This window comes from Diabrotica undecimpunctata, chromosome 11, assembly GCF_040954645.1.
Source record: "Diabrotica undecimpunctata isolate CICGRU chromosome 11, icDiaUnde3, whole genome shotgun sequence".
NCBI classification, from domain to species: domain Eukaryota; kingdom Metazoa; phylum Arthropoda; class Insecta; order Coleoptera; family Chrysomelidae; genus Diabrotica; species Diabrotica undecimpunctata.
This window is the reverse complement of record NC_092813.1, coordinates 21,013,581-21,023,722: the sequence shown is the minus strand read 5'-3', so window position 1 is coordinate 21,023,722 and position 10,142 is coordinate 21,013,581. Positions and strand designations below refer to the sequence as shown.

Here is a 10,142-nt window from a genome sequence, read left to right as displayed (position 1 = left end):
TCCCTGGCCAGGATGTGCACGGGTACAGAACCAGCCACTACCTGTAAGGCAATGGTAGATACAGTTCTGTACGCGCTGCACACCCTGATCAGAGGTTTCCTTTGAGCCCTAAGGAGCATGTCCTTATATTTCTTCATCTGGAGGACCTCGTGCCACACGGGGGCCCCGTATAAGATGATCGATAATATTGATTGTAACATAACTGATCTCTTCTGAGATCCGGGCCCCCCTATGTTTGGCAATAATTTGTTCAATGCTGAGGTCCGCCCTTCCGCCTTTCGACATGCTTCTTGTATGTGCTGCCCAAAGGTAAGTCGGTCGTCGAAAGTAATACCGAGATACTTGACTGTCCTTTGGGGTCTTATTTCGGAGCCTTGATATTTGAAAACCAAGTCATCCCTTTTCCTTGGTCCTCTCAGAATTATTATCTCTGTTTTGTCTACTGCTAATTTTAAGTCGTTCTTCTCGATCCACGCCGCGGTCGTGTTTATTGCTTTATTTACCTTTTCTGTTATGCCCCAATTCTTATCATCCTCAACCAATAAGGCTAGATCGTCTGCGTATGCTATCGCTTTGACTCCTTGTCTCTGCTTGTGAATTTCTAGTACCCCATTGTATAACATGTTCCAGAGTAAGGGTCCCAGGACTGACCCCTGGGGTACTCCCGCGGTCATTTGTTTCTTTTTCTTCTTGGATATGCATACGGATCGTTCCGAAAGGTAGTCCTTTATTATATTGGACATATATTCCGGAGCCCCGCTTTCGACTATTCGGTCTACTATGAGGCCCCAGTTTGCTGAATTAAAAGCATTTTTTATGTCCAACAGAACAAGAACTACCCATCTTTTCTTGCTTGATTTGGCCGCGTTCCTTATCCAGGTCGCGGCGTCGATTGTCGATCTGCCTTTCCTAAATCCGTACTGTTGGTTGGATAAGACTCTCTTATCTTCCAACATGCCTTCCAGCCTCTTCTTGATAAGTCTTTCGTAAAACCTACCAAGGCAGTCCAGAAGGCATATTGGACGATAAGAGGTCGGTGAATCAGGGGGTTTCCCGGGCTTTAGGAGTAGAACCAAGTTTGCCTCCTTCAAGTCCTTGGGAAACTCTTGTTTCTGCAGTAGATCATTAAATATTCTTCTGATCAAACCTGGTTTCTCAGTTGCTATTATCTTTATTGCCTCTGGTGGCAGCCCGTCAGGGCCGGGAGCTTTCCCTGTCTTCGTATCCTGACCAGCGGTTTTCACCTCTTCTTCTGTGAACTCCTCTATCATGGTTGGGAAAACCTTGGTGAAATCTGGCATTCCTTGGTGGGAAAGAGGAGTTCAGCTGATCTCATCCGCTGGTCTTCGTCGAGTCTATATGGGGCCATTATCTTTAAGGTCTTCATTGTGATTTTGTATGCATCACCCCATATATCCTCGTCGAGTGCTTTTATCAGGGTCTGCCACTTTTCTTTTTTCTCTTTTTTTATTGTATTATTTAATATTTTCTTCAAATCCTTGTATGTATCTTTAAGCTCGAGGTTGCCCTGGCTTCTCGTATAATTCCTTCGAGCTCTGAGGCATCTCTCCCGTAGATCTTCTATCTCATCTGTCCACCAATAGGGGGATTTTTTTCCATGTTTCTTCTTCTCGGTAGCCAATTTTGCCGCATTTTGTAGAGCTGTTCGTCGGCCGTAAGTTGGCCGAGGTCAGAAATCTCATCTTCATTTATTTTTCTGACCTCCGATAGGTACTTGTTTTTGTTGAAATATGATTTTGCTGTACCTATCGACCGCTTTATCCCCCCTTTAACCTTTACCTCAAATTGTATATATCGGTGGTAGGTGAAGAGCTGATCGTCGAGTACATCCCACCCGTACACATTCCTGGATAGCCCTTCGCTCGCGAATGTGATGTCAATGTGTGATTGGCTGGCCCCCCGTATGAAGGTTGGCTTATTATTGTTCAGCACTTGGAGGCCAGCCTGGGCTATCCATTCATTCCAGAGTTCCCCCTTTTTGTCGTTTATGGGGGAACCCCATTGTCTGGACTTCGCATTTATGTCCCCGGCGATCAGTATTTTTTTTTCGTTTATAGCGGCACCCATTATTTCATTAACGATTGTTTCGTATCTCATCATAGGGATGTTTGGAGATACATAGCATGCCAGGAGGCTGAAATCCCTCAACCTAATGAGTAAATGATTTCCTCCCCTGACAATGCTCTGCACTCCGACATCCCTATTTTTAATGAGCACCGCTACATTTTTCCCCTCGTCTTGTATCCACCCACCGCCTGTCGTTATCTTTTTGTTAGGTTCGGGTACGATAAGCAGATCTATATTTAGCTTGCAGGCTTTTGCGTAGATGAGGTCGTGCGCTCGGCGCGCCCTGCCTACGTTCACCTGCAAAATCCTTATACCAGGTTGATCTTTGGGGTTCATTATGGTTCAGTTCCCTGAGGTCGCTTCTGCAGTGGATTCGCGTCTTATATTAAAATTAAAATTCTTATAGACTAGGATAAAAAAATAAATAAGTATAGATAAAATTATTGTATAAATAAAAAGTTTATAAATATAATATGTATAAATAAAATAAAATAGATAAAATATATAAATAAAATAAGAAATGTGTGTATATATAAAATTTTTAAATAAATAAAGTATATAAATATGTAAATATAATAGATGGCATTTAGTAAATAACGTGGATATAATGTTGTAGTACTTGGATGCCTTTATCCATGAAAAGCTGAGAGAGATGGCTTCCTGTCCCGCCGGTGGGCTGTATAGGGGCCCACTCGCGTTCTCCAGGGAGCCATCTCTCGCTTTTTCGTTTTCCTTGTTACATTTACCCACCCTTTGGGGGTTCCCTGTCTCCTCCCCTGCCATACACCCACCTTCTATAGGCTGGGCACTGCATCCTATCCATTCTATGGCCTTCCTCGTTACAGGTGAGGCAGTATGAAGTGCTGTCGCACTGCACTGCTGTGTGCCCTGATTTTAAGCAGTTGTAGCAGCACGCTGCCCTGCTCTCACCTTTGCACTCATATGTGCTGTGGCCATAGTGAAGGCACTTGTAGCACCTTGTTGGGGTATATCTTTCAATGATAGGACATGATACCCAGCCTATAATTTTGGAGCTGTATCTTCTCAATTCTTCAGCTGTTGAGGGGCGTACGGCTACGGTCGCCACCTGCTCCCCATGTTTATTTGTTCGTAGCGTCTTTATGTCAATTTCTTTTTTCGGTATTCCTGTGTACATTTTTATGGCACTTTGGAGTCGTTCCTCCGTCACCCCTGGGTCCAAACCTGTTATGTTAAAAAAACATTCTTTGCGTCGGATTGCCATATTTAACCCTGTCATCCTTGTATCCATTTCTTTGTATCCCTGCCTAGGGATACAGGTGAAGACCACAACGGTAGGCACGGCGGAGAAGAAGATCTTCGGTACGGCGCGGATGGCGGAAGTGGCATCCCAGGATTTTAGGGATTGTATAAAATCAATAGTAGCGGCTGATCCAGAGTGGACGGCTACGAACAGCGTCTGACCCAGAGTGGGCGGCTGAATACTAGGTCCTCCAAAAGGGGGTTCTGGCGTCAGGCGTTAGCAACCTGGCACATAGAAAAAACCTCAAGAGCTGAAAACAAAGGGCAAAATGAAAAAAACAAAGAATATTCCCCGGGTGGTAACTCACAACTCTGAAGGAGGGAGCCCCATCGGATACGGGGGGGGGGGCAGTTTTGCTTTAAGTGAAAGAAGCCCAGCTTCAAAACTCAACCAAATAACAACAACAACAAGAAAGAAAAGCCAGAGAAAACTCGCACTCGGCACATGGAACGTACAAGGATGGCGAACAAAGGACAAAGAGGTAATAGCGGAATTCGAAAGAATAAAACTAGATATAATGACAATGACTGAGACGAAAAAGAAAGGAAACGGTACCGAAAAAATGGGAGAAGTCATTCACTGTTGGAGCGGAATTGATAAGAAAGAAAGGGCAAAAGCAGGAATTGCAATTATACTGAAAAAGAAATGGGAACACGCAATCGAAAACTGGGAACCAATAAACGAAAGAATTGCCAAGCTTAACTTAAAAGTATACGGAAGACAAATTATCTTACTAGCAGTATACGGTCCAACAGAAGACAGCCCAATTGAAGAAAAAGAACAATTTATAGAACAACTGCAAGAAGAAATCGAAAAGAGAAAGAAGAACCAAGAAATAATTATCGTTGGTGACCTAAATGGAAGAACAGGAAGAAAAGAAAACGAGAGAACAGTTGGTAGATTTGGAGAAGATATAATGAACGATAACGGAGAGAGATTGATTGAGCTATGCGAAATAAACCACTTAAAGATCACAAACGGCTTCTACAAACATAAAGACATACACAAATACACTTGGACACAAGAAACAAGAAAATTGAAGTCTATTATTGATTATGTTATAGTAAACCACGAAAGCTCGATAAAAATAGAAGACGTGAGAGTAAAGCGAGGCGCAGAATGCGGCACAGATCACAAACTAGTAATCGCTTGGATGGAATTCCCCTTCATATGGACCCAACAGAAACCGACCCAGGAAGAGTCTGACCAAGTTACGGCTCCGGCTACACCTGTCAATACGTGCTCAACACAAGAAAAGAAATTTAAAATCAATTTATTAGAAGAAGACTCAATAAAAGACCTATATAAGCGAAGATTGGACCAAAAGCTAAAAGAGTTTCGGTATGAATCATTAGAACAAACATACGAACACATAAAAACCTGCATGAAGACAGCAGCCCTAGGAGCTCTTGGAGAAGTGGACCAAAAATACATCCACCAAACTACGAAATTAACCGAAGACACACTAACATGCATAAAAGAGAAAAAAGAACTCCATATAAAATACCTGAACACAAAAAACTATGAGGACTTGGAACTATACAGGAAAAAAAATAAAGAAGTGAAAAGAAAAGTGGCAAATGAAAAAAATGAAAGATGGGAAAAAACATGCACAGAGATAGAACAGCACATAGGAGGAATGAGAAATTCAGAGTCATGGCGCATTTTAAAGTCGCTCCAAAGAAATAAGACAGAGAAAATCAAGATCGGTCAAATCAAAGAAAACGAATGGCAAGAATACTATAAAAAATTGCTAACCGAAGACCGCCCCGAATTCAAAGAATCAGAAATAGACGGAATAGAAATCTACACACATGACGAAATCGAATTAAGCCTAGCTGAGGTAAAAAGAACGATCAAAACTCTAAAGAACAAAAAAGCAGAAGGTCCCGGCGGAATACCAAATGAATTGATAAAAAACGGATCGGAAAAGTTATTCCGTATAATACATAAAATGTTTTAGAGAGCACTGAATGGAGAAGACTTACCGGAAGAATGGACCCAAGCATGTATGACATCAATATACAAGAAAGTAAATAGAAAAAACTGCGAAAAATATCGGGGAATCAGCATTATATCGTCTATAGGCAGACTGTATGGAAAGACCATAAAGGAAAAATTAGAAATATATATACAAGATAAAATTGGAGAAGACCAGGCAGGTTTCACAGCGGGGAAAGCATGCTTAGATCACATTTACACGGTCGAACAACTAATAGAAAAAAGAATGGCCAAAAATAGATTCGTCCATCTGGCTTTTGTTGATCTTAAGAAGGCATATGACTCAATACCTAGAACCAAACTATGGGAAGCAATGGAAGACATCGAAGTTCCACGAAGATTAATAAACGCGGTAAAAGCACTCTACAAGAATAACGAAGTAGCTATCAAAACGGGCAATAGAATATGCAGTCCATTTAAGACGACAAAGGGACTACTACAGGGTTGCTCCACATCCCCCACCCTGTTCAAAATATTCCTGGAAAAAAACCTGAAACCATGGAAAAGAAAGTGCGAAGGAATGGGTATACCAGTAAGGAACGAATATCTATATACGCTAAGTTTTGCCGACGACCAAATAGTGATCGCACAAGACGAGGATGACCTCAGTTTTATGATGAGAAAACTGGAGCAGGAATATACAAAGAATGGGACGGAAATAAACCTAAAGAAAACTGAATACCTAACAACGGAGAATACAGTAATAAAACAGCTGGAAATAGACGAAGGTAAACAAATCAAAGGAACAGACAAGTATAAGTATTTAGGCTTTATAATATCAAATAAAGGAACAACGGAGGAAGATATAAAAAATAGACTAGGACAAACAAGAGACTGCATACGAAAATTGAACCCGGTACTATGGGATAAGAACATCGGCATGAAAACAAAGAAAAAAATATATAATACCATGACAAGAAGTATACTCACTTATGGGTGTGAAAATTGAACAATAAATAAGAAAACCAAAAACAAAATAAGAGCAACAGAGATGGAATTCCTAAGGAGAAGCTGCAGATTAACAAGAAGATATAGAATAAATAACATGGAGATTAAGAGGAGAATTGGAATGAACTCCGACATAATAGACTACATCGAACAGAAGAGGTTAACCTGGTACGGACATGTCAGAAGAGCAGACCAAAATCGGTGAATAAATAGAATAACAGAGTGGAGCCCGATAGGAAGAAGAAAGAGAGGCAGACCCCAAAGATCTTTCAGAGATGAAGTGGACGAAGCAATGAGTAGAAGAAACCTACAGGAAGGGGACTGGATAAACAGGAAAAATTGGAGAAAACGGTTGAGTGAAGGAATACAGTGAAAACTGTGGAAATCCTTGTATATATATAAAATTTTCTTGGTAAGGAGCTTTTTTTGTTAACAGGGTGCTTATTTCATAGCGATGTTAAAATAAAACATGGACAAAATTTGATAAATATCCTATATAGTAGCGTAAAACTTCATATTGTAAAAACAGTGATTAGAGAGGAATAATTGAAATATGAGAGAATAGATAGTGTGTCCCACTCAAAAAATGTTTGCTTTACCACGTAGTTATTAATCACCGTATAGGAGTATATATATTCTCCAAGCCTGGAGAATCTCATTTTTTCTATCTATTTAAATCAATCATATATTATATTATTTTATATATGAATTATTATATCAACCTAAATTTTTTCTAAATATCTTTTTTGGATAGTCTGTACCATAATGGAATTACAGACCACTGTCGCACAAAAAACTCACTCAGTATATATTGATAGGCATATTTCAGTTGGTGCTACTAGAAAGATATAGACGGTAATTACTGTAAGATGTTTGTTATATATTTTTGGATAAAAACGAACCTTTATAAAGAGTAATTATTTTATGTTTATTTTAAATTTTTTCGCATAATGGCAATCAAATTTTCAACTTGCTAGGTTACGCTATTAATTCCAAGGAAAATGTTCTTCAATTAATTTTGGTGTATTTTCTCAGATTAGGTAACAGCATGTTTCGGACAGTATGGTTAATAATTTTTTTCGAATCCATAAAAATGCCGATTTGCTTATTTTTAAATGGACGTTCAGATGGTTTGATCTAATATCGCGTTCGGAAATTTTACCTGATTTTTACGTCCAAATTTATATATTCGATTTTGTCACTGCTAACCCTATACCGTGACGCGTTATAAAATTTGAATCAAACATCAGTGGCGCCATTATTAGCAACTATACTATAATTATAGTAGATATACCATAATTACACTCATTTTTATTATGTAATATTATGCCTTTACAATAATCCTCCAAAACTATTATAATTTTTCTAAACCATATTTTTAGACCAAAAAAAAAACAAATGTTCTGTAATTAATTTTCAAATGTTTTTTATTTTATCAAAAATGTTGATACAGTAGAGTACATTTCAATATAGCGCTTCTACCGTATAATACATTAAATACTTCAATTGATTCATGTAAACATCTGCAACCTACTCAGTGCTTAAAAAAATTGAAATATACCTAACCCCGATTGTGATGGATATACTCAATAACTGGTGTTTATATTACTTATTCTTTATTACTTACCAAATTATGGGTAGAACCAGTTACAAGTCAGTAATCATATTTTCAATAATTAACATTTAATCATAAGCCGTTACAAAAAATTGTATTACCATGCTGTATTGGCATTGCTGATCTTGTTGTTGGTATCAGGAGTAATTCTGTCAGGTCAGGCTATGAAGTTAAGGTATGTACATTGTAAAATGCTATGACATGCTGGACGAGCCATACAGTCTGTAGTCCACACTCCGAGGTATAAGCGGGAACACAAAGTGTATCAATACTCTTATGAAACGCACCTTGCAGATCATAAGGGCCTTCACATTTTACTCTTTTTCAACTTGTCTTGAGTAAAATGTCTTTAATATTTCCTATCAATCTCCCTTGGCTAACTCTTGTTTCTTCCGACCCTGAATGGCTATTAGGACTTCGAGGGCAGAAGGGTCACTATATATCCTTCTACTACAAACTCTAGTAACCCAACGATTATTGGTATAAGAGCTACATTTTTTAACCACGTTGAATTATTGAAAGCCACGAGATGACTACCACATAAAAGATCCGTAAGTATATCTCCAGGATACTATATTCCTGGTGATCCAGGAAAAAAATCCAAAAGAAATGGTGATAAGTACCGAGGACTCTTTAATTGGGAGAGGACGAGAAGACTCCCCCGAGACCCCCTGTCAGCCGATAAACGTCCCTAAAGTGAAAAGGATTAATAAGTGAAACATTCAAAGCATGTACCAAGCAGACAAGATAGCAAATCATTTTCTGCAATGCATACAAGTTAGATGGGTAGATTCTGAAGTAATAATTATACATGAAGACCATGTCATTTATTCGGGAGATGAACAAGAAATAGAAATGGCGTCCTTATAAGACAGAGATGTGTTATGGAAAATTAATTTAGTCCCTTCTAATAAAAACATAATTAAAGTCTACGCACTGACATCCAATAGAAACTTTCTATCTGACTCCTGAAGATTACTTAAACTGAAAAAAACTAACCATAATGTTATCACAGGAAACGACAGAGAAGAAATAATGATCCAATTTTGCCAACACACGGATATGGTTGTAATAAATCCATTTTTAAAATTACATCCAGGAAGACTTTATACACGAAAAGCACACAGTGATACTCTAGACTAGAGGGAAATAATGTTGATTTTATGAACAGAAACAAAAGATGTCTTCTCGTCTCATAATTTATTAGTTGTAAATATCAACATACGATTCAAAATAATTCACAAGAAAATAAGGCTCAAAGAAAAACAACTTCCTGGAAAAAGTAAAAACAAAGCTTAATAAGAATTTTGCGAAAACATTTAAAAACACTAGTAGCAGCATAAAATAGTGAAGCGAAATGAAGACATCTTTTACCATACTTTTACGTGAAAATCTTAAATAAAAAAAAGAAAACAAGCAAGAATGGATGAGGGATATTATATTGCAGAAGCTCTTTTAACGGTCTTGGGAAGATTCTCCGTCTTAGAAAATGGACTGGTCTAACGTCAGCCGATCTATTTCGAGCTGCTATGACTAGTTGACGTCTTCTACTCTCAGTAGAAGATATCATCTTAAAGAAGAAACAATTCTGTATATTTACAAAATAGATGTTTGCGAATAAGGTAAGAATGTTTAATAATTTTCTTGCTGAGTATTTTTAATAATTGATAAAAGTTATTCGGATGAAAATAGCGATACGGAGATAACGAATTTAAAAAATAAATATGACGATTTATTAACAACAGCTGCTGCAATTGCTTAGTAGTTTAATTTCTTATTTAATTTTCGTGTTAGTTTAAAATTTACCTCTTATATTTTAAAATAAATTATCTTTTAAATATTATGCTATTAACTTTTGATAAGTTAAATTCATTAATTTTATAAATTTTTGCTTAGAACATATTCTTGATTTACATGTTGATATCTGCTTGGATTTTCATGTAATTTTCATTGTACAGTGAAATATAGTGTGTTTAAAACAGCAAGAGAACGGCGTATTTGGTGAATGAGCCCGTGTTGTATCTTATAAGACAACGATTCTAATATCCCTTCTGGTTATTTTTGTCTCTTTTATGGTGGGACGTAAGGGTGTCGTCGTACTGTGACGTTAAACGGCTGATTAAAATTGAGGAGATGACTAATACAAAACCATAAAAAACGAATATAGAGGCATTTCCAAAGGAACATTAGATCCTGTTTTTGTTGCTA

The 10,142-nt window shown here is 37.9% G+C and overlaps 1 protein-coding gene across 1 annotated transcript; it reads right to left on the bottom strand.

Annotated features, from left to right (window-relative positions):
- Positions 1-1,581: 1,581 nt before the first annotated feature.
- On the bottom strand, positions 1,582-2,424 carry LOC140452746 (uncharacterized). Its single transcript, XM_072547072.1, has one exon. It carries the CDS (start codon positions 2,422-2,424, stop codon positions 1,582-1,584), a length of 843 nt encoding a protein of 280 aa, XP_072403173.1.
- Positions 2,425-10,142: the final 7,718 nt, after the last annotated feature.